General features: G+C 35.3%; 1 protein-coding gene across 9 annotated transcripts in view; it reads left to right on the top strand.

The window, feature by feature from the left end:
* Window positions 1-26,034, top strand: part of FER (FER tyrosine kinase) — a 500,422-nt gene that overhangs the window by 119,102 nt on the left and 355,286 nt on the right. For all 9 annotated transcript variants that reach the window (XM_036886890.2, XM_036886889.2, XM_057492762.1 and 6 more), the window contains 2 exons: window positions 7,862-7,984; window positions 25,817-26,006. In XM_036886890.2, coding sequence (XP_036742785.2) covers window positions 7,862-7,984; window positions 25,817-26,006 — 313 coding nt within the window. The remainder of the gene's footprint in view (window positions 1-7,861; window positions 7,985-25,816; window positions 26,007-26,034) is intronic.

Raw genomic sequence — 26,034 nt, 5'->3', positions numbered from 1 at the left:
GCATGAAGCAGTAATCTGAAAAGAAAAATCGTTAAGTATTGCCTAATTGCTTTCACAGCTGACTTGGCCATCCTAACTGGTGTGAGGTGATATCTCATTGTGGTTTTAATTTGCATTTCCCTGATAATTAGCAATGTGGAGCATCTATTCATGTGCCTGTTGGCCATCTGAATTTCTTCTTTGGAGAGAAATCTGTTCATATCCTCCACCCATTATTTTTTATTTTTTATTTTGGTACCGTTAATGTACAGTTACTTGAACAACATTGTGGTTACTAGACTCCCCCTACTATCAAGTCCCCACCACATACCACATTACAGTCACTGTCTATCAGCATAGTAAGATGCTATAGAATCATTACTTGTCTTCTCTGTGTTATACTGCCTTTCCCATGTCCCCCCCTCCACTACATTATGTGTGCTAATCGTAATGCCCCTTTTCCCCCCTTATCCTTCCCTTCCCACCCATCCTCCCCAGTCATGTTCCCTTTGATAACTGTTAGTCCATTCTTGGATTCTGTGAGTCTGCTGCTGTTTTGTTCCTTCAGTTTTTTCTTTGTTCTTATACTCCACAGATGAGTGAAATCATCTGATACTTGTCTTTCTCTGTCTGGCTTATTTCACTGAGCATAATACCCTCTAGCTCCATCCTTGTTGTTGCAAATGGTAAGATCTGTTTTCTTCTTATTGCTGAATAATATTCCATTGTGTATATGTACCACATCTTCTTATCCATTCATCTACTGATGGACACTTAGGTTGCTTCCATTTCTTGGCTCTTGTAAATACTGCTGTGATAAACATAGGGGTGCGTCTGTCTTTTTCAAACTGGGCTGCTACATTCTTAGGGTAAATTCCTAGGAGTGAAATTCCTGGGTCAAATGGTATTTCTATTTTGAGTTTTTTGAGGAACCTCCATACTGCTTTCCACAATGGTTGAACTAATTTACATTCCCACCAACAGTGTAGGAGGGTTCCCCTTTCTCCACAACCTCACCAACATTTGTTGTTTTTGTCTTTTGGATGTTGGCCATCCTAACTGGTGTGAGGTGATGTCTTGTTCTGGTTTTAATTTGCATTTCTCTGATGATTAGCAATGTGGAGCATCTTTTCATGTAACTGTTGGCCATCTGAATTTCTTCTTTGGAGAAGTGTCTGTTGAGCTCCCCTGCCCATTTTTTAATTGGCTTATTTGCTTTTTGTTTGTTGAGGTATGTGAGCTATTTATATAATTTGGATTTCAACCCCTTATTGGATATGTCATTTCTGAATATATTCTCCCATACTGTAGGATGTCTTTTTGTTCTACTGATGGTGTCCTTGGCTGTACAGAAGCCTTTTAGTTTGATATATTCCCATTTGTTCATTTTTACTTTTGTTTCCCTTGCCTGGGAAGGTATGTTCATGAAGAAGTTGTTCATGTTTATGTCCAAGAGATTTTTGCCTATGTTCTTTTCTAGGAGTTTTATGGTTTCATGACTTAACATTCAGGTCTTTGATCCATTTTGACTTTACTTTTGTGTATGGGGTTAGACAATGAACCAGTTTCATTCTTTTGCATGCAGCTGTCCAGCTGTCCAGTTTTGCCTACACCAGCTGTTGAAGAGGCTGTCATTTCCCACTGTATATCCCTGGCTCCTTCATTGTACATTAATTGACCATATGTGCTTGGGTGAATATCTGGACTCTCTATTCTGTTCTACTGGTCTGTGGGTCTGTTCTTGTGCCAGTACCAAATTGTCTTGATTACTGTGGCTTTGTAGTAGAGCTTGAAGTTGGGAAGTGAGATCCCCCTTGCTTTATTCTTCCTTCTCAGGATTGCTTTGACTATTCAGGGTCCTTTGTGGTTCCATATGAATTTTAGATCTATTTGTTCCAGTTCATTGAAGAATGCTCTTGGTATTTTGATAGGGATTGCATTGAATCTGTAGATTGCTTTAGGCAGGATGGCCATTTTGACAATATTAATTCTTCCTACCCAAGAGCATGGGATAAATTTCCATTTATTAGTGTCCTCTTTAGTTTCTCGTAGGAGTGTCTTGTAGTTTTCAGGGTATAGGTCTTTCACTTTCTTGTTCAGGTTTATTCCTATGTATTTTTTTCTTTTTGATGCAATTGTGAATGGAATTGTTTTCCTGATTTCTCCTTCTGCTAGTTCATCGTTAGTCTGTAGGAATGCAACAGATTTCTGTGTATTAGTTTTGTTTACTGCAACTTTGCTGAATTCAGATATTCTAGTAGTTTTGGAGTGGATTCTTTAGGGTTTGTTATGTATAATATCATGTCATCTGCAAACAGTGACAGTTTGATCATTTGGTTTTTTTGTCCTTTTTTTGATGTGGTGTATGATGTTAATGGATTTTCGAGTGTTGTACCATCTCACATCCCTGGAATAAATCCTACTTGGTCATGATGGATGATCTTTTTCATGTATTTTTGAATTCAGTTTGCTGATATTTTGTTGAGTATTTTTGCATCTGTGTTCATCAGGGATATCGGTCTATAATTTTCTTTTTTTGTGGTGAGTTTGCCTGCTTTTGGTATTAGAGTGATGCTGGCCTTGTAGAATAAGTTGGGAAGTATTCCCTCCTCTTCTACTTGATGGAAAATTTTAAGGAGGATGGGTATTAGGTCTTCACTAAATGTTTGAAAAAATTCATCAGTGAAACCATGTGGTCCAGGGATTTTGTTTTTAGATAGGTTTTTGATTACCAATTCAATTTCCTTGCTGGTAATTGGTCTATTCAGATTTTCTGTTTCTTCCTGGATCAGCCTTGGAAGATTGTATTTTTCTAGAAAGTTGTCCATTTCTTCTAGGTTATTCACTTTGTTAGCATGTAATTTCTCATAGTATTCTCTAATAATTCTTTGTATTTCTGTGGTGTCCATAGTGATTTTTCCATTTTCATTTCTGATTCTGTTTATGTGTGTTGACTCTCTATTTTTCTTGACAAGTCTGGCTAGGGATTTATCTATTTTGTTTATTTTCTCAGAGAACCAGCTCCTGCTTTCATTGATTCTTTTGTATTGTTTTATTCTTCCGATTTTGTTTATTTATGCTCTAATTTTTATTATGTCCCTACTCTACCGACTTTGGGCCTCATTTGTTCTTCTTTTTCTAGTGTCCTTAATTGCGAGTATACACTGATAATTTGGGATTGTTCTTCTTTCCTTAGGTATGCCTGTAATTCAGTGTCCTTCCCTCTTAGCACCACCTTTGCTGTGTCCCACAGATTTTTGTGGTATTGTATTATTGTTGTCATTTGTCTCCATGTATTGCTTGATCTCTGTTTTTATTTGAAATTGTTCATTGACCCATTGATTATTTAGGACCATGTTTTTGAGCCTCCATGTGTTTGTGGGCTGTTTCATTTTCTCTGTGTAATTTATTTCTAGTTTCATACCTTTGTGATCTGAGAAGCTAGATGGTACAATTTCAATCTTTTTGAATTTACTGAGGCTCTTTTTGTGGCCTAGTACATGATCTATTCTTGAAAATTTTCCTTGTGCACTTGAGAACAATGTGTTTCCTGGTGCTTTTGGATGGAGTGTTCTGTAGATATCAGTTAGGTCCATCTGTTGTAATATGTTGTTTAGTGCCTCTGTCTCCCTACTTATTTTCTGTCTGGTTGATCTGTCCTTTGAAGTGAGTGTAGATGTTCTTTTAAATACTCAATTCTATACCCATCCTAGGAGCAACGTTACTCTTTGCACCTACTGCTTCCAAAATACTCTTTAAAAAGAAGACAAAATTTAAAGAAAACTTTATAGAAACGTATTTCTTATGAAACTGATAAAACTGGCTTAGATGATGAAGTTACATTTGTAGGGAGCATGCTCTCCTTTAGGATCTATGCTAGTAACTTAAAAAATATGCATCATAGTTTCAGGAGCCCTTTAAGTTCATTTAAATTCCATTTTATTAGAGGAGTAAGTGAAAGTTTAGAAAAGCTAAGGAAATATTGAATCTGTTTGTCTCTAGGGCTGGTGTCTGTTATACCAGAGTAAGGTGCTTTACAAAATGCAGCAGAGATATAGAGTTGTAAACACAAATACTTCTCTTACTCTGATGTGTTAAGGTAAGGTGACTAGCTTGATGAGACTATTTTTACATGAAGGGAGTCAGCCTGCCCTGGCAACTCCTATCTAGAGAACTTAAACTTCCCTTGGTGTACCACTCCAGTAGTGGTTTATGTGTCTGTTTAGCCCCAGAACTAGTTGGTGGATGAAAGTAGTAAGTTATGCTGTTCCCACAGTGATGTAGTGCTTTGGTTTTAGTTTCTGGACAATTCAGAATGGTTAGAATCAGGAGAGTCTTGTGAGTTATTAGGGAATTGCTGAAAAAGCTTAATGAGTGGGCTTCTAGTCAGTAAAACAGGACATAGTCAACTGCGTTGAGCATATACTTAGTGCGAGACACTGTGCTAAATGTAAGGGATATACTATGAAGAGTAAGCCATGATGCCTGCATTTTATACTTTGATGGGACTATGTGTTCATCTCAGGATGGGGAGGAGGATGTAGTACAGTGAGAAGAATTGAGAGAAATGAGGGAAAGGAAATAGTAATAGTCAAAGAAAGGAAAGAAGAGGAAAAGAGAGGGTTGGAGGAAATAAAGGTTCATGTCTCTTCTATTAGAATATATGTTTCCTGAAGCCAAATTAGTTTGTTCTCTCCCTATTGTGTAGTAGAATGCCTGACAAGAGTGTGTATTTAGTAAATGCTTATTTTAATGAATGAATGTAGAATTGAGAGATCGGTAAATGGAAGAGTAAGCAGGAAGAGAATAAGAGATAAGGGAAAGGTATAGAAGAGATAAATAAAAGAATAGAGGAGAGGAAAGCAATAAAGAGAGGGAAAGAGCTTTCTGTCAAATTCAGCTTTGATGTGTGATGGCCAAGGTAATTGTGAGAAGCTGGTCTTTACTTTGTTACTTCTACACTCGGGTGACAGAAGGTGATAGGGTCAGGTATGTTGGGTGTTGGGTCCTGTGTCTCAGACTTTCATGAGGATTAAATGAGATTGAATATAAGGCAGAGTTTTATAAACAGCAAAGCATTATATGTGAGTGTTATTTACTCATTTGTAATTGTGTACTAAGTAACTTGAAACCAGAAGTTGAAATGTAGTTTGAGAATGATCTCTAATTTTAATACAGTAACGCTTGCTTTATTAGTAGTCTGAACATGAACTATTCCATGTAAGTGAATTTTCCAGATGGCCAAAGCTCATTTTGCCAAGTGAAAAAGCATAATTTTACTAGATTTGATGTGATTCTCTTCCAAATATATGTGTATGTGTATTCTTATAGAAAAACACCAATGATAATTTAACCTTAATGCTAATCATAATCCCTTATGATTTTGGATCATTATTATAAGCACCATTGATTATGTTTTGTTATTATATAGTAATGCCCTCAGAAATTTATTGAGATTTATTATGTTGATTAACTCTAAACAAAGATGATATGCTCCTCTGGATTGCTGTGTTTTGGGTTCTTCTGATTATGTCTCATAATTTTTCTGCCTCTTCCACATTTATTACCTATTATTTAATGATTTAAAAAATATTCTTATTATAAAGAAATTCAATAATAGAAAGAGCAAAATATGAAAAGTTTTTTTTTTTTTTTTTTTGCCTTAAATCACTCCCTGTGCCAAGCCCACACCCTTCAGAATGTTGGAAGTTTGGTTTATAGTAACCTGGTTCTTCTCCTGTGCATTCACATACAAAACACACATAAATATATACATATTATATTACTCTGCTCTGGCTGACAGCAAAGTGCCATAAACTGATGGATTAAAAAACAATAATTTATTTCTTGCCATTCTGGAGGTTAGAATTTCCAGATCAAGGTGCCAGTCAATTTGATTCTTGGTGAGAGACTTCCTGGCATGAAGGCTGCTGCCCTGTTGTTGTGTACTCCATGACCTCTTTGTGTGCCCCAGGGTAGAGAGCATGAGCAAACTCTGGTACCTCTTCTTGTAAAGCCACTAATCCCATCAGGAAGTCCCACCCTTGTGACCTCATGTAACCCTAGTCATCTCCTAAAGGCTCCAAATACCATCACATGTTAGGACTTCAACAGATACATTTTTAGGGGGGATACAATTAGTCTTTAGCACATATAGGCATACATTTATTTTAATATAAAGGGGAACCATGTTATATGTATTCTGCATCTTGCCCTTTAATTAAAAAATAACAATCAGAAGAACCCAAAACATAGCAATCCAGAACATATCATCATATGTGTGCATTTCATTTTTTTTTTTTTGTATTTCACTTTTTAGTGACTATATGCTATTCTTTATTTTAAAGGGATTAAATATTTATTCAGTCAATCCTCTGTTGATGGACATTTAAGTATTTTCTAGTGTTTCATTTTATAAACAGTGTTGCAACAAACAGTTTCATTTGGACAAATTTTGTTCATATTGTAAAGTATTTTGGTAAGACAGATTTTTAGATGGTCAAAAAATAATTTTAAGTTTGAGAGACAATTCCAAGTTGACATCTGAAAAATATGTGCCAATTTTGTTAAATCAATAGTGTATGTGTGTTTCTTTTTTTTCTTACAATATTGAAAATACTGAATATTTCACTTTTCTCACACTTTTCAATTTTAGGAGGTAAAAAATAACTTACTATTGATTTAATCTGCAGATATTTAATTGTGGGTCAGGTTGTAAATGTTTCTATGTACTTACTGTTCATATGAATTTTTCTTGATGAACTTCCAATTGTGTTCTTTGTTCATTTTCAAATTAGTTAATCTTTTTTCTAAGAGTTTTTCTGCATTAAGAGGGTTTTTGTTTCTAATTTGCACTGTAAATATTTCTTCAGTTTGACTTTATTATCTTTTTAAATACACTTAAATTTTCATAGACGGGTTATTTAGTATTTTCTTTTGTGTATTTTGGGTTTCATATCTTGCATTAAAAAGCTGAGGATAAAAATTGTAATGTGATATGATAGCTCTGTATGTTTTTTTGGTAGAAATATTTACATTTAGGACCAAATGCATTTTATGCAATCAAAAATCATCTGGCCTATGGGTACATATTAATTTTGTATGTTTAATTATCTTTTATATATATAGAAAATACTCCTAAAGCATTATTACAATATGTGGAAATGGAAATAGATTACTATCAGTTTAAATTGCCATGCAACTGAGCCTCATTTTCTTTTCTTTAAAACAAGGATTATAGTATCTATCTTATAGGTTGCTGTGAGGATTAAATAACATACACAAATAGTACTAGAAAACTATTTATCTACTTATCAAGTATCAGTTATTATATGTACATTAGTTAATTTAACCTTCAAGACAATGATTTGAAGCAGTTATTACTATACCTAAATTACAAATGAGAAAATAGATTCAATGAGTTAAAGCAATTGTTTATAATCAAAGATAAAAAATGGCAAAGTCAGAATGTTAATACATGTTTGTCTGAAAACAAAAACTGTGGTCTTTTCACTATATATTTTCCCTGTTATGACAGGTATTTAATATACTTTACTATATTTATAACTTTACTCTTTCTCTATTTTCTGTTTCTCTTTTTCTATTTGATGAAAAGGACTCTCTGGAACAGCATGCCCAAGAGTACTTACTGTGATTATTGAAATGTTTTGTGCATCATCCAATAAGGTAGCCACCAGTCACATGTATCTGTTTAGCACTTGAAATATGGGTAGTGCAACCAAGGAACAGAAATTTTACTTTTATTTAAATTAAATAACATGTAACTACTGTTTTGGACATCACAACCTTAGATGTATGAATGCTTTTTTAAAATTAGTGTAATTAATGTATTGTTAGATAATGAGGAAACTGTTCATTCTAGGTTGAAAACTTTAGCAGAGGAACTTATGCAGACACAGCAGATGCTGTTAAACAAGGAAGAGGTTGCCCTGGAACTAGAGAAGAGTATTGAAGAATCTTCTAAGACATATGAAAAGAAGTCTGAGTAAGTAAAACACAAATAATTCTAAGGAAGAAAGTTTAATTGATGTAATTTTACAGAAATACTTCAGTTATATGGTATTATGGATATAAAATTTCTAGAGGTTGAAGTTGCATTTTAAGTTTAAAACTTTGTATAGTTGAGTTATTTTCTAGGACTCTAGAAAAGTGATTCTGTGTTTTATCAATAGTGAGTACTGATCATATGTCTCAGTGTTTTAGCAGTTGGAACTATTTTTCAGAAAACTTGCTAAAAGCCATCTTTACTTCCCTTATTAATATCCACCAGATTCACTGTGAATATCGTGTTAAGAAAGTAGCAGGCCAGTATTATCTAGAAATTGGCTTCTTCTGGTTGGGAAAAACCTATGAAAAGCCCTCTGAGATTTGCTGTGCTGTTTTGTCTTACTGTTTTTTTCCTTGCTGATTTCTGGATCCATAAACATCTTTCTGGATTCTCTGACTTTACTTGTGTTAGTATATTCTTGTTTTTACTTAATTTAAATAATTGTATTTTCTATTGTTTTAAAATTAAATTCTGATTTAAAATTTAGTTTTTAATCTGGCTTTGGTCATTGTTCCTACAGGGTTTCCTGGTTTGGTTTCACTAATCCTGACTAGACCATATAAATTTCTTGCTATCATATCTCACAACTGGCCTGATTTATCAAGACTCTTATGGAATTTATGATGTGTAGGATTTCTCTGGTTGATACTTCTCTATCTACACAACTTTTCAAATACTCTCCATGTCTCTCAAATCTCTGATCTCCTATTCCCCCTATCATAGTCAACAGATGGACTCCACATTACAGAAAAATTTAGAATCATCAGGTATTTATTTTCTGGGACTAGATACCTTGTACCCATTCTTCTTCCTTACTTCCATAGAAGAACTGTTCCTTTCCCTGTCATTTTTTGTGCCTGTTTTTTTGTATCCGATCATCTCTTATTTTCCCAGAAATTTTAGATGAGTTTATGTATTATGTTCACCCTTTCTTCTCAACCAAGTCCAGTGCTCACCTTTTTTTTAAAAGATGTATCCATTTTATTTTGTTCCTTTTTATACAGTGTATTTCAAAGGTATTAACTCACACATTTGAGATTTAGATGAGGCCACAATTCCACTCCAAGAAGTACTTAATTTGTGTTAGTGAGGATATTTAAGGCTTCAATATCTGGGCAATAGTCACAGTAAAAATATGTGGTTTTGTGCTGTTTGGCCCAAATCTGACGTAGGATGGCAATGTTTTCCAAAGGAGAATTTTACAAAAGAATTTATATTATTATTATATGACATTATATAAGAAAATATTTTCCATTATGACAGCTTCAGTGAGATTGTGGATTTTGAGCTGGTTTAGTTTAATTCGTCAAGGACAATGACTTTATGTCCTGCACATTGCCATCCCTTCATTGTCCAAGCTTTATTCCCAGCATGAGGGGAGTACGAGTATCCCTCTACCTACTGTGTATGTCAACCTGTGCTCACTTTTTAAGTATGCTTAAGACTTGACTCCTAACAACAATCTCCATTTGCTGCCCGCCCCAAAGAACCCACCTTTAATCTCTGTTTTTTCCCAACTACTGTCTGCCTTCTATTTTCTTGATTAAACTTGTTCTAAGACTGGCTATGCTCACTCATTTCCTCAACCCCTCCTGTTTTCGACCCACGTATATCTGACTTCTGTCCCATCACTATTGAGATAGGTATCTGAAAGTTCTCCAGTGACCTCTACATTGCTAAATTTGGCAATTATCTTACTTGACCTCTTCTCAGTATCTAACTATGTTGACTGTGTGTTTCTTCTTTCTCTTGGCCTTTTGAACCCAAGATGCCAGATCTTACTCCATTCTTTCTGGACATTTCTGCTCTATAAACTTCTTGTCCTCCACTCAGCCAATCTATTTTGGAGTTACTCAAAGCATGCCCCTATGCATTGTCACTTCCTTCCCTACACTTTATGTCTGGGTAGTCTCCTAAAGATGTCCCAAATTTATTTCTGACTCAGATTTCTCCTCTGAACTCTATGGCCATGTAATCAGTTGCCTACTTGACATGCCGCCTGTGTGTTTTAGAAGTACCCTAAATTTCCCATGTCTAAGGCTGAATTAGAAATCTCCTCAATACAACTCAACCCAACCTAGTTCACTCTAGTATTCCTTATTTCAAGGAATGGTACGACCATCTATCCTATTACACAATTTAGAATATTAGGAGCCTACATTTCCCACTTACACTATAGCTATACAATAATACAAAATACTTGGTATTAAATACCATATTGGAACCAATGAGCCTTTTAAAGGTGAGAACAGGAAAATTTGAGTTACCTGTGCATTCCTTTAACAAATCTGGAAAATTTCATTAATGCATCAACAATAACAACAAGATCTATTTGGATTATAAAAAAACAAATAATCAAACATAACACACCTGAAAACCATTACACACATACTGAAAATGTCCTATAAGTTAGATTTTATACTCTGAAATTATTTTTTAATTAATGGAATTACACTGTATTTTTACTAAATAGAAATAGCATTATTGGCCCTCTTAAAGATGGTAAGAGACTGAAGTTAAAACCTTTAAATTTGGATTTAAGATATATGTCTCTAAAATATAATAACAATGAAGATATAAATTATATGAAAAATCATTTGAGATCTTTGATTCCTACAACTGAATATTATGAAGTGGAAAATAAACTTAATGTTTTTATTTGACATTAAATACACACAAGAGAAGAATTTTAGCTGATAAATAGTGTAGGTCACATTTGAATTGTTAACTATTGCAGAATTTGATTAAAAAAAAATAAGGTAAAAGGAATGAAACCAACACATCACTTGAGTACATGTAACTTTACTTACTGCTTCTAGAGCATATTTATACAAATGGAAATAATATCAATCTTTCCCTGATTCATGATCCTTGACTACCATATTAGAAAATAGCTTATGGGAAAACATACCAAACATATGTCATTAACAACTCAATGACATAAAGACTTAATAGTACTACTATTGATTTTAATGCTTGGTTTGACTTCCAAAAAGTGAATGATTATTCAATTTTTCATTGTTTTGTATTATTATCACCTACTACTTAAAAATATAAGTACTTTGTACACAATAAAAATCATAACTCTTAGAGCCATGTAGAATCTTAAAAGATGATTTGATTCAGCCTCTGTCTTTTCAGTTATGTGACATCTGAGGCCTAGAAATTTTAAGTGACTTGCAAAATGTCACAGCTAGTTTGTGGTGAAGGTAAGACTGGAACCATCTAGAGTATTGTACTAGTCTGTAAATTTGGGCATCTTTTATTTTTGTCTCAAATGTTTAGATTATATGTATTACCAAAAGTGTGCTATGTCAATAGGGGATTCATTCAGTAGTATTTATTGCATATCTACTAGGTGCCATGAATACAATGAAAGGTAAAACATATAGTCAAATGTCTCATGAAGCTTACATTTTTGTGAAATAGACTAAAACAAAGCAAGAAGTTAGCAATTTTGATAATTGCTATGAAACAAGGAGTTCAGATTTAAGAATAACTAAGAAGTGCCTACATAAGATAGGTGGTCAGAGGGCCCCTAGGCAATGGCATTTTTTCTGAGGTATGAAGGTCAGAAGGTACCTCTGTGTGAAGAGTGCGTGGAAAGAGTGGTCAGAGATAATGAGTAAGTAGCATATGCAAAGGTGCTGATCCTGCCATGTTTTACATTTATTTATGGATTCCTATGCATCTTGTATTACATAAATCATGCATTTACTATAATTTTCTTTATATTGAAATATGTATATCTTATTTGTTTAATGGTGTTATAAGCACAAAAAATAATTGTACAGTAGGTTGTATAGTTTTACAGTAAAAAAGGTAATTATTTAAAAAGCAAGATGTTAATATATTTGAAATTATGTCAATATACCTGGAGCTCAATGGGATTAACTGGAAGAAGCTAATGTTGCTGTTAATTTCATGATCAGACATGTTGATTAAAAAAGGACTACAGCCATATAATAGTGTAAATGCCTCCCATGCAAGTCTCATTATTCTTCAAAACTACTAAACTAAAACCCAGGAAATTTATATTTTAACCTAATTCTTGGTATTAGTATAGTGTCTCAGAATGTCTAAATGAGTACCAATATGATAAATACAATAGATATTTAGAACTCCTGAAGGAGAATAAAAAAGACCTATCCCTAAAAAAAGGTTATTTAGTAAACCAAAACATTTGAGATAATGAAAACTTAAGCTCACCTGAGAAAGCATGATACAGCAGCCATTATATATATTTTTGTATTAAAATGTTTACTCTGAAATAATTATAGATTGACATACAATAATAAGAATTAATACAGTGAGTGAGAGATTGATTCAAGATAGTGGTGTGAGATGTGAGACAGAGAACTCCTCCCTAAACCACTTATAGTAGGAAAATATAGTTAATACAACTAATCTGATAGGATTAGTTGGCTGCCCCAGGAAAGAAGGCTGCACCAGACTGCATATACCACCTGGAGAACAGAGCAGACCTCATGAAACAGGGTAATGTACAAAAGCCTTGATCCCAGGGGACCCAAGCCCTTCCCCCATGCCAGCTCACAAGCAGGAGGAAGAGAAATGGAGCAGGGAGGGGGTGAAAGCCTAAGACTGCTGAACACCCAGCCCTGGAGATATGCTTTGAAGCACAAACCTACATTGTGTGGTTCTCTGGAGGTTGGTGAGGTTGGGAAGTTGGGACTGGTGGAGTGCTTGAGAGACTGAGATTCCAGCCATTTGGGGAGGATGGGGATCCACTCCTTGCTGCTGTGGGATAAAGGAAAGGTGGGAAGTCTTAGAGGCTTTGTAGCAGTGAGAGGGCTGCTGAAGGGTGGGGATCGCATGGAGCTTTCTGCACAGGAGAAGGGATAGGTAGACAAGATTGTCTGGGCATGTTCTGCCCAGCCGGTTGGGAACTTTGAGGAGTTTCAGGCACTCCATACCCCTGGCTGGCTACTCAGCTCCAAGGCCCCTCACTGTGACACCCAGCCTGCTGCACCTTCTTCCTTGCCTGCCAGCATGGGCTCGCAAACTGGCAGTCACTGCCCTGGCATTAGGCCAGCCAGAGGGAGGCTCCACCTACAACAGCTAGACATGCAAAGCACAGAGGCTTACACCTATGTGCTCGGGCCACTGGCTGTGACAGTGGGGACAGGCACTGCAGCCAGGAAGCAGAAAACAGATCTTTCGTCCCCCCAGGCACCAGATCTGCTCCCCTGCAACACTCAACCTCACTCAAGGGGCTGAGCAGTTCCAGAGACTAGAGCTTCTGGGCACTAGAGGGCGCCATATAGAAATATGAAATGTCAAAGGAAACTGGTTCAGACCAAAAGCTCACACCCCCCAGAAAAAGGGCCAAATGAAACTGAACTCACTAATCTTTGTGAAAGTGAGTTCAAAATAAAAACCATAAACATGTTCATGGAGCTACAGAAAAATATTGAAGAACTCAGGAAAGAATTTAAGATGGAGATTTAATTATTAAGAAATTCCAAATCCAAAATGAAACATACAGTGGAGGAATTTAAAAGCAAATTAGATGTAGTAGAAGAGATGGTAAATAGAATAGAAATTAGAGAAGAGGAATACAAAGAAGCTGTAGCACAGAGAGAAAAAAGGATCTGTAGGAATGAAAGAATATTGAGAGAACTGTGTGAACAATCCAAATGGAAAAATATCCACTAATATTATAGGGGTACAAGAAGAAGAAGAGAGAAAAAGGGATAGAAAATGTTACTGAGGAGGTAATTGCTAAAAACTTCCACAATCTGGGGAAGGTGATAGTCTCTCAAGCCATGGAGGTGCACAGATCTCCCAAAACAAGGGACCCAAGGAGGACAACATCAAGACATATAATAATTAAAATGACAAAGATGAAGGATAAAGACAGATTTTTAAAAGCAGCTAGAGAGAGAAAAAAGATCACATAAAAAGGAAAATCCATCAGGCTATCATCAGGTTTCTCAACAGACACCTTACAGGCCAGAATGGAGTGGCATGATATATTTAATGCAATGAAGCAGAAGGGTCTCGAACCAAGAATACTTTATTTGGCAAGATTATCATTTAAATTTGAAGGAGGCATAAAACAATTTTCAGATAAGCAAAGGCTGAGAGAATTTACCTCCCACAAACCACCTCTACAGTGCATTTTGGAGGGACTGCTATATATGGAAGTATTCCTAAGGCTAAATAGCAGTCACCAGGGGAAATAAAACAACAGCAAAGCAGAACAATTAATTACTAAGCAGATGCAAAATCAGATCATCTACTCCCAAAGTCAATCAAGGGATAGACAAAGACAGAATATGATACCTAATATATAAAGAATGGAGGAGGAAGAAAAAGGAGGAAAAGAAAAAGAACCTCTAGGTTGTGTTTGTAGCATAACAAGTGAGTTAAATTAGACTGTTAGATAGTAAGGGAATTACCCTTGAACCTTTGCTAACCAAGAATCTAAAGCCTGCAATGGAAATAAGTACATACCTATCAATAATCACCCTAAATGTAAATGTCTGAATGCACCAATCAAAAGATGTAGAGTCACTGAATGGATAAAAAAAACAAGACCCATCTATATGCTGCTTACAAGAGACTCACTTCAAGCACAAAGACATGCACAGACTGAAAGTAAAGGGATGGAAAAAGATACTTCATGCAACTAATAGGGAGGAAAAAGCAGGAGTTCCAGTACTTGTATCAGACAAAATAGAAATCAAAATAAAGAAAGTAATGAGATAAAGAAGGACATTATATAATGATGAAGGGGTCAGACCAACAAGAGGATATAACTATTGAAAATATCTATGGACCCAACACAGGAGCACCTACATATGTGAAACAAATACTAACAGAATTAAAGGGGGAAATAGAATGCAATGCATTCATCTTAGGAGGCTTCAACACACCACAGGACACATCAACCAGACAGAAAATAAGTTAAGAGACAGAGGCACTGAACAACATATTAGAATAGCTGGAACTAGTGGATATCTACAGAACACTCCATCTAAAAGCACAAGGATACACATTGTTCTGAAGTGCACATGGAACATTTTCAAGAATAGATCATATACTAGGCCACAAAAAGAACCTCAGTAAATTCAAAAAGATTGAAATTGTACCAACCAGCTTCTCAGTTCACAAAGGTATGAAACTAGAAATAAATTACACAAAGAAAACAAAAAAGCCCACAAACACGTGGAGGCTTAATAACATGCTCCTAAATAATCAATGGATCAATGACCAAATAAAAACAGAGATCAAGCAATATACGGAGACAGATGATAACAATAATTCAACACCACAAAAAAAATCTGTGGGACGCAGTGAAGGCTGTGCTAGGAGGGAAGTATATTGCAATACAGGCCTACCACAGGAAAGAAGAACAATCCCAAATTACCAGTCTAAACTCACAGTTAATGAAACTAGAAAAGGAAGAACAAATAAGGCCCAAAGTCAGAAGAAAGAGGGACGTAATAAAGATTAGAGCATAAATAAAATTGTGAAGAATAATACAATAGAGAGAATCAATGAAACCAAGAGCTGGTTTTTCAAGAAAATAAACAAAATAGATAAACCATTAGTCAAACTTATCAAGAAAAATAGAGAGTCTACACACCTAAATAGAATCAGAAATGATAAAGGAGAAATCACCATGGACACCAAAGAAATACAAAGAATTATTAGAGAATACTGTGAAAAATTATATGGTAACAAATTGGATAGCACAGAAGAAATGAACAACTTTCTAGAAAAATACCACTTTCCAAGGCTGAGCCAGGAAGAAACAGAAAATCTGAATAGACAAGTTACCAGCAAGGAAATTGAATTGTTAATCAAAAAACTACCTAAGAACAAAACTCCTGGACCAGATGGTTTCACTGCTGGATTTTATCAATTATTTAGTGAAGACCTAATACCCATCCTCCTTAAAGTTTTCCAAAAAGTAGAAGAGGAGAGAATACTCCCAAACTCATTCTATGAGGCCAACAGTACTCTATTACTAAAAGCAGGCAAAGACACCACAAAAAAAGAAAATTACAGACTAATATTGTTGATGAACATAGATTGAAAAATACTCAACACAATATTAACAAACCAAATTCAAAAATACATAAAAAAGATAATCCATCATGATCAAGTGGTATCCATTCCCAGGTATGTAAGGATGGTACAACATTAGAAAATCCATCAATATCATCCACCACATCAACAAAAAGAAGGACAATAACCACATGATCATTTCCAAAGATGCTGAAAAAGCATTCGACAAAATTCAACATCCATTCATGATAAAAACTCTCAACAAAATGGGTATAGAAGGCAAGTACCTCAACATAATAAAGGCCATATATCACAAACCCACAGCCAACATTATACTTAACAGCAAGAAGTTGAAACACTCTCATACTTAACACTCATGAGAGAATTTAAAGTCAATACCAATATATGAAAACACATCCCGTGCTCATGGATAGGAAGAATTAATATTTCCTTTAAGATGGGGAACAAGACAAAGATGCCCACTCTCCCCACTTTTATTCAGTATAGTTCTGGAGGTCCCAGGCATGGCAATCAGACAACTCAAGGAATAAAAGACATCCAGATTGACAAGGAAGAGGTTAAACCGTCCCTGTTTGCAGATGACATGATATTGTACCTAAAAATCCCTAAATAATCCACTCCAAAAGTACTATATCTAATATGTGAATTCAGCAAAGTTGCAGGATACAAAATTAATACACAGAAATCTGTTGCATTCCTGTACACTAATGATGAACTAGCAGAATGAGAAATCAGGAAAACAGTTCCATTCACAGTTACATCAAAAAGAATAAAATACCTGGCAATAAAACTAACAAGGGAAGTGAAAGACCTATACTCTGAAAAGTACAAGACGCTCATGAGAGAAATTAAAGTAGATACCAATATATTAAAACACATCCCGTGCTCATGGATAGGAAGAATTAATATTGTCAAAATGGCCATCCTGCCTAAAGCAATCTACAGATTCAATGCCATCCCTATCAAAATACCAACAGCATTCTTCAACAAACTAGAGCAAATAGTTATAAAATTCATATGGACCACAAAAGACTCAGAATAGCCAAAGCAATCCTGAGAAGGAAGAATAAAGTAGTGGGGTGGATTATGCTTCCCAACTTTAAGCTCTACTACAAAGCCACAGTAATCAAGACAAATTGGTACTGGCACAAGAAAAGACTCATAGACCAATGGAACAGACTAGAGAACCCAAGCATATATGGTCAATTAATATACAGTAAAGGATCCATGGATATACAATGGGGAAATGACAGCCTCTTCAACAGCTGGTGTTGTCAAAACTGGACAGGTATATGTATGCAAGAAAACAAAACTCGATTATTATTTATCCCCATAGACAAAGTAAGCTCAAAGTGGATCCAAAACCTGAATGTAAGTCAGGAAACGATAAAACTTTTAGAAGAAAACATACAAAAATCTCTTGAATATAAACATGAGCAACATTTTCCTGAATGTGCATCTCCTCAGGCAAGGGAAACAAAATAAAAAATGAACAAACGGGAGTACTTTGTGCTAAAAAGTTTCTGTACAGCAAAGGACACTATCAGGAGAACAAAAAGTTGTTCCTATAGTATGGAAGAATATATTTGTAAATGACACATCTGACAAAGGATTAACATCCAAAATATGTAAAGAACTCATATGCCTCAACACCGAAGAAGCAAATAACCCTTTTAAAAAATCGGTGGAGGATATGAACAGACACTTCTTCAAAGAAGAAATTCAAATGGCCAACAGGCACAAAAAAAGATGCTCCACATCACTAATTATCAGGGAAATGCAAATTAAAACCACAATGAGGTATCACCTCACACCAGTTAGGATGGCCAACATAGAAAAGAATAGGAACAGCAAATGCTGGTGAAGAGGCGGAGTAAGTGGATCCCTCCTACACTGCTGGTGAGAATGTAAACTAGTTCAACCATTGTGGAAAGCCGTGTGGAGGTTCCTCAAAGAACTCAAAATAGAAATACCATTTGAACCAGGAATTCCACTCCTAGGAATTTACCCTAAGAATTCAGAAGCCCAGTTTGAAAAAGATATATGCACTCCTATGTTTATTGCAGCACTATTTATAATAGCCAAGAAATGGAAGCAACCTAAGTGTCCATCAGTAGATGAATGGATAAAGAAGAGGTGGTACATATACACAATGGAATATTATTCAGCCATAAGAAGAAAACAAATCCTACTATTCACAACAACGTGGATGGAACTAGAGGGTATTATGCTTAGTGAAATAAGCCAGACAGAGAAAGACAAGCATCAGATGATTTCACTCATCTGTGGTGCATAAGAACAAAACAAAAACTGAAGAAACAAAACAGCAGCAGACTCACAGAAACCAAGAATGGACTAACAGTTGCCAAACGGAAAGGGAGTGGAGGGTTTGGATGGGAAGGCAGGGAGAAGGGGAATAAGGGACATTACGATTAGCGCACATAATATAGCGGGGGATGGGGCACAGGGAAGGCAGTATAGTACAGAGAAGACAAGTAGTGATCCTATAGTATCTTACTACGCTTATGGACTGTGACTGTAATGGGGTATTTGGTGGGGACTTTATAATGTGAGGTATCTAGTAACCACAATGTTGCTCATGTAATTGTATATTAATGATAGCAATATAAAGTAATAAAATAATTAATGCAGAGAGATCCTATGTACCCTATACTCTATTCTTCCCAATGGTAGCTTCTTGTAAAATTGTAATATAATATTGTAATCCAGATACAGCCATTGATATGGTCATGGTAGTGAACATTTCCATCTTTGCATGGATCCCTCATGTTGCATCTTTATAGCGTCATTGCCTTTCTTCTCCTACTCCGTTTTTTATCCCTGGCAATCATTAAGCTGTTCTACATTTCTAAGGTTTATCTTTTTAACAGTGTTATATAAATGGAATCATACTGTGTATAACCTTTTGAGATTGAGTTTTTACATTCATTGTATTTCTCTGGATATTCACATCTTCTCTGGTAGTACTTTTATTCCTTTTTACTCAGTAGTATTCCATGGTATATTCCGTAGTATGTATGTCAGTTTCCTGGGCTGCTATAACAAAGTACTGCAAACTGGGTGGCCTGAAAAATATAACTGTTCTGTCATAGTTCTGGAGACCAAAGTTTCTGAAATAAGGAGTCCACAGGCTGGTTTCTTTCAATGGGTGTGAGGGAGAGTATGTTCATTCAGTGGCTCTCCTGACTTCTGCTGATGGGTAGCAAACCTAGGCATTTCTTGTTTTATGGAGGGATCATGCCAAGTCTCTGCCTCCATCTTCACATGGTAGTCTGCCATCTGTTATTCATATTTTCCTCTTCTTACAAGGACACCAGTCATGTGAATTCAGAATCCATCCATTTCAGTATGACCTTGTCTTAACTAATTACATCTGTAACAGCCCTATTTCCAAATAAGGTTACATTCTGAGGTTCTTAAGGTTAGGAGTTTAGTATGCCATTTTGGAGGACAAAATTCAACCCATAACAGTATGGATATTTTGTCTAATCATTTACCCTTACAGGACATCTATTTTTTTTTCCAGTTTTTGGCTATTATAAATAAAGATGCTCCAAATATTTATGTTCTGGTTTTTGTGTGAACATAAAGTTTAACTTTTCTGGGATAAGTATCCAGGAGTAAAACTGATAGTTGAATAGTAATTGAATTTTTTTTTGAAGAATGACTGTACCATTATACATTCCTACCAGCAATGTGTGAGTGATCAGTTTCTCCTTACCTTTGCTAGCATTTGGTGTTGTCATTATTTTTTATTTGAGCTATTTTACTAGGTAGGTAGTGATATCCCATTTCTTAAACTAAGACTTTATTTTTAAGAGCAGTTTTAAGTTTCACTTAAAAATTGAGGGGAAGGTACAGGAATTTCCCATATACCTTGCCTCCATATATGCATAGCTTCCCCCACTGTCAATATCCTACACCAGAGTGTTACATTTGTTACAACTGATAAATCTACACTGACACATCATTCTCAACCAAGTGCATAGTTTACATTCAGTTTCACTTGTCGGTGGTGTATATTCTGTGGATTTAATTAGTGTCTCCATCATTATGGTATCATGCAGAGTATTTTTTGTTAAAAATCCTCTGATTCATCCCTTACCTCATCTTCAAATGCTGGCAACCACTGACCTCTTAACTGTTCCATAGTTTTGCCTTTTCTAGAATGTCAGATAGTTAGAATCCTACATCATGGGGCCTTTTTGGATTCACTTCTTTCTCTTAGTAATGTACATTTAAGTTTCCTCCATGTCTTTTTGTGACTTAGTAGCTTGTTTCTTTTTTTTTAATCATTAATGTACAATTACATGAACAATGTTATGGTTACTAGACTCTCCCTATTATCAACTCCCCCCCCTCATACCCCATTACAGTCACTGTCCATAAGTGTAGTAAGATACTATAGGATCACTACTTGTCTTCTCTGTGCTATACTGCCTTCCCTGAGCCCCTCCACCCCCGCTATATTATGTGTGCTAATCATAATGCCCCTTACTCCCCTTCTCCCTGCCTTCCCACCCAAACCCTCCACTCCCTTTCCCTTTGGCAACTGTTAGTCCATTCTTGGGTTCTGTGAGTCGGCTGTTGTTTTGTTCCTTCAGTTTTTGTTTTGTTCTAATGCACCACAGATGAGTGAAATTATTTGGTATTTGTCTTTCACCACTTGGCTTATTTCACTGAGCATAATACCCTCTAACCCCAACCATGTTGTTGCAAATGGTAGTATTTGTTTTCGTCTTATGGCTGAATAATATTCCGTTGTGTATATGTACCACATCTTTATCCATTCATCTACTGATGGACACTTAGGTTGCTTCCATTTCTTGGCTATTATAAATAGTGGTGCAATAAACATAGGGGTGCATATGTCTTTTTCAAACTGGGCTTCTGCATTCTTAGGGTAAATTCTTAGGAGTGGAATTCCTGGGTCAAATGGTATCTCTATTTTGAGTTCTTTGAGGAACCTCCACACTGCTTTCCACAATAGTTGAACTTGTTTACATTCCCACCAGGAGTGTAGAAGGGTTCCCCTTTCTCCACATCCTCGCCGACATTTGTAGTTGTTTGTCTTTTGGATGTTGGCCATCCTAATTGGTGTGAGATGATATCTTGTTCTGGTTTTAATTTGCATTTCTCTGATTATTAGCAATGTGGAGCATCTTTTCATGTGCCTGTTGGCCATCTGAATTTTTTCTTTGGAGAAGTGGCTGTTCAGCTCCTCTGCCCATTTTTTAATTGGCTTATTTGCTTTTTGTTTATTGAGGTACGTGAGCTCTTTATATAATTTGGATGTCAACCCTTATCGGATATGTCATTTCTGAATATATTCTCCCATACTGTAGGATGTCTTTTTGTTTTACTGATGGTGTCCTTGGCTGTACAGAAGATTTTTAGTTTGATATAGTTCCACTTGTTCATTTTTGTTTCTTTTTCCATTGTCGGGGTAGATATGTTCATGAAGAAGTTGCTCATGTTTATGTCCAAGAGATTTTTGGTATATTTTTTTCTAAGAGTTTTATGGTTTCAAGACTTACATTCAGGTCTTTGATCCATTTTGAGTTTACTTTTGTGTATGGGATTAGACAGTAATTCAGTTTCATTCTCTTACATATAGCTATCCAGTTTTACCAACCCCAGCTGTTGAAGAGGCTGTCATTTCCCCATTGTATAGCCAAGGCTCCTTTATCATATATTAATTGACCATATATGAGTAGCTTGTTTCTTTTATACACGGAATAATATTCCATTGTCTGGATATACCACAGTTTATTTATCCACTCGCCTACTAAAGGACATGTTGGTTGCTTCCAAGTTTTGGCAGTTGTGAAGAAAGCAGCTATAAATATCCATGTGTGGGCTTTTGTTTGGGCATATTTTCAATTCCTTTGAGTAAATACCAAGGAGTGTAATTACTGGGTCATATGGGAAGAGTATGTTTAGCTTCATCAGAAACAGCCAAACTGTCCTCCAAAGTTGCTGTGTCATTTTGTATTCCCATCACCAGTGAATGAGTGTTCTTGTTTCTCTACCTCCTTGCCAGCATTAGCTTTTGTCAATGTTTTGGAGTTTGGCAGTTATCAGAAATGTATAGTGTTATCTCATTGTTGCTTTAATTTGCATTTCCCTGATTACCCATTATGGGGGGACATCTCTTAGTGTGCTTATTTGTCATCTGTATATCTTCTTTGGTAAAGTGTCTATTAAGATCTTGGTCCATTTTTTAATCTGCTTTTTTGTTTTCTTATTAGCGGCATTTAACAAATGCTGTGTATTTTGAATAACAGTCCTTTATCAGATATGTCTTTTGCAAATCTTTTCCCCATCTGTGGCTTGTCATCTAGTTCTCTTGATGTTGTTTTTCACAAAGAAGTTTTTAATTTTGATGAAGTCCAGCTCGCCAATTATTTCTTTCATGGATCATGCCTTTAGTATTGTATTTAAAAAAGCCATTACTATACCCAAGGTTATCTAGATTTTCTACCATGTTATTTTCTAGGAGTTTTATAGTCTAAGTTTTACATTTGGGTCTGTGATTTTGAATTAATTTTTATGAATGGTGTGAGGTCTGTGTCTCAATTCATTTTTTGCATGTTGGTGTCTAGTTGTTCTGAAACCATTTGTTGAAAATATGTACTTTTTCTCCCTTTGTTGTGTTGATCATTTTGGAAGATCCCACTTATCATTCAGGTTAAAATAAAGGTGAAATAATGGTAGAGTTGTAAACACCACAAGAAGTAATGATTAAAATTGAGCTCTTACTATAAACTAAATAATATATACGACTTAAAATCTTAAATATTTATACTTTACATAATGGTTTAATCCTTTCATTATTTGTTTAGTATTTAATAAGGCTAAACTTAATTTACTCACATCCTTTATTTAAGTTACAAATCTTTTTTCTGGTCCAGTAATTCTTCTAACTCTTTAATTTTTTTCTCGTAGATGTATAGTTGTAGTTGTTACTGGCCACTGCCCAGACAACCCTTCCAGTTTAACCATTTAAAATGGACCCCAAATGGGTTTACATTTGTTTCCTCTTGCTGCTGTAACAAATTGCTACAACCTTGGTAACTTAACACAGATTTTTTCTATTATATTTCTGGAGATCATATATTGGAAATGAGTCCTGTGGGCCTAAAACTAAGGTATTACTAAGGCTGATTTCTTCTAGAGACTCTTGGGAAGAATTTGCTTCTTTGCTCTTTCCAGCTTCTAGCAGCTTGCTTCTTGGTCCCGCATCACGTTGCCTTTTTTGCTCTTTTCCCATTGTCACATTGTCTTTTCAGACATTGTCCCTCCTGCTTTTCTCTCTTATCAAATGCTTGTGATTTTATTTTACCTACCTGTTTAATCTCCCCATCCCAACATTCTTGACTTAATCATATCAGAAAATTCCCTTTTGCCATGTAAAGTAACATATTCAGAGGTTTTGGGAATAAGGATTGGTCATCTTTGGAGGAACATTTTTCAGACTAACACACAGTTGAAGATAGAATAAAATATATGTTTTTTTACTCCCAGAAATAGATTCTTCTGTATTTTTTCAGATATTCAGCTATTATTTTACAATTGTTATTCCTTGTCATTTTGTATTTCATTTTGAAAACCTTATTTTCATTCTTTTGATTATTTTATTCTTACTTTGCATTTTTTCCCATTGGTTTTATGAATTTGTTTACAAAGGGCTACTGGTAGCAGTAATGGTTTCAGAGTGTTATCTTCAAGTATACTTTTCATATTGATTTTGCCCACATTTATGAAATTGTTCACCTTTTCTGGGACTGATTTTGCAAATGTACATGAAAATATGTTTTTGCCACCTTACATTGTACATTTTAAATTGTTCCTTATACTGTTGTTACTGTTGGGATTCTTTTGGTAACTAGGAAATGCAAAGAAAGAACCCTCCAGAAGCTTTAGGTTCATATGGGTTTAATCTCTTCTAGGACCTGGTCCTTACAAATTTATGTTCACAAAAGTGATTGTTTTAGAAAAAAACTTTCTCTGAATGGAGTCACTGAGAAAAAAAATTATTACCTATTTGTTATGAAAAAGGAGTTACTACCTAATCAGCAAACCAGCATGAATTTATCAGGAAGTCTGTATGGATTTAGAGCACAGGTCACAGATTGTTGAATGATGATGGTGTATATATATATATATATATATATATATCAGCTACCATTTATAGAATTCTTACTTTATGGTAGGCACTGTTCTAACAGTTTTACAAATACTTCATTGAATTCTCAGAATAACCCTGATAATAGGTATTATCAATTTTTCTAATGATAAAACTGGATGAGAAAAGGGAAGTGACTAAGTTATGAAGTTGAATCTGTCCTAGTTCAGTGTAATTACACTCTTTCCACTATGTCATGATGATTTTACTTGGGAAGTGTTATTGATTTCTAACAGTATGGCATATCCCTCTCCATTACCTTTGCTATTAACTGCACTGGTTAGAGAGGTTTGTCTTTTGAACATTGCTAGTTTTCTCGTACAAATACACTTACTCTTTAGTTCTATTTTTCCCAAATTTTGCTCAGTTCTCTACTGAAGTTCTCTTTTTGTTAGGATACTCACCTGAAACTCACTGCAATATAATGAGGAGATTGCAAGTTTCTTTATAGCATTTTTGAGGCTGTACCCTGTTCAATTTGATTAGAATTGAGTTTTCAAACTATTGAACAGCATCACTTTATAAACAAATCTCTCTTAGTCTGTAGGTTCCTCCTGCTCGTGATTACTTATTCAGTTTATGTTGATCCTTATAAGTTCCAATTTAAGAAGGGACACATTTTCTGACCTATTCTCCAGCTCTGTAGCTTTCCCTGATTGACAGTCTGTTGTCTGTTACATATAACTAACTTTCAGTAGTGCATGGCGCAGTTCTTTAAGGTAATGTACTCTGTGTGACAGTGTTTCCAGATGTGTTCCCCACCACCATTTCCTATTTTCTTATGGCTTTAAAGTGGGTGAATTAGTCTGAAATTCCCATTAGGGGCAGCGTCTAAGAGATAAAAAGTCACATTTAGGCAACACGTGGCCTATGTCATTCTCTAAAAGATAAATGGGGAATGCTACTGCCTTTACAGGGAATATTGGAAAGATTTGGGACTTACGTTATGCTAATTCTCTCAGTGACATCTCAGGTCTCAGTCCTTGTCAGAAAAGCTTTTCCCAACTCTAAACACACATCTTTCACAATATACACACATCTTGGTCCCAAGCTGTTACCTTGGTTTGATTCATTTTACCCTAGGCAAAGATCTGACTCTAGTATTCCATTTGAGATTTGAAATAAATTAAGATCCAGCTTCAGTCACATTAAACATTTTAGGCCCTACTCTCTGGATCTAAGTGAGATTACTCTATGAGGTAGAAGTTTCAGCTGTAAAATAAAATGAATGCCATAGATCATATTTTTTAAAACATCTTGAATTTGATTTTTGCTTTCAAACATTTCCTTCCATTTTGTTAATGCTAATATTTAACAACTATTGTATGGTTCAAAATCTGTTTAGTTTCATAATTTTTATGATTCTGAAGGACTCATAAAGATGAAATGAGAGAAAACAGAGCATAATAGACACATATATAGCTATATGTATATAGGTTCCTATAAAGTCTTTGTTTCTTAAAGAAGTTGAAATAATTTATATTTAATGTGTTCTCTTTTAGTGTTGTGCTTTTGTTAAGCCAAAAACAGACACTTGAAGAGCTGAAACAGTCAGTGCAGCAGCTGAGATGCACTGAGGCAAAGTTTACAGCACAAAAAGAAATACTAGAGCAGAAAGTACAAGAAAATGATGGGAAAGAGCCACCTCCTGTAGTCAATTATGAAGAAGATGCAAGATCAGTTACTTCTATGGTAAGCCAAAGAGTAATCAAATGAGAAC

This window comes from Manis pentadactyla, chromosome 2, assembly GCF_030020395.1.
Source record: "Manis pentadactyla isolate mManPen7 chromosome 2, mManPen7.hap1, whole genome shotgun sequence".
Lineage (NCBI taxonomy): Eukaryota > Metazoa > Chordata > Mammalia > Pholidota > Manidae > Manis > Manis pentadactyla.
The sequence above is the reverse complement of the archived record's forward strand: the minus strand, read 5'-3'. Positions and strand labels throughout refer to the sequence as shown.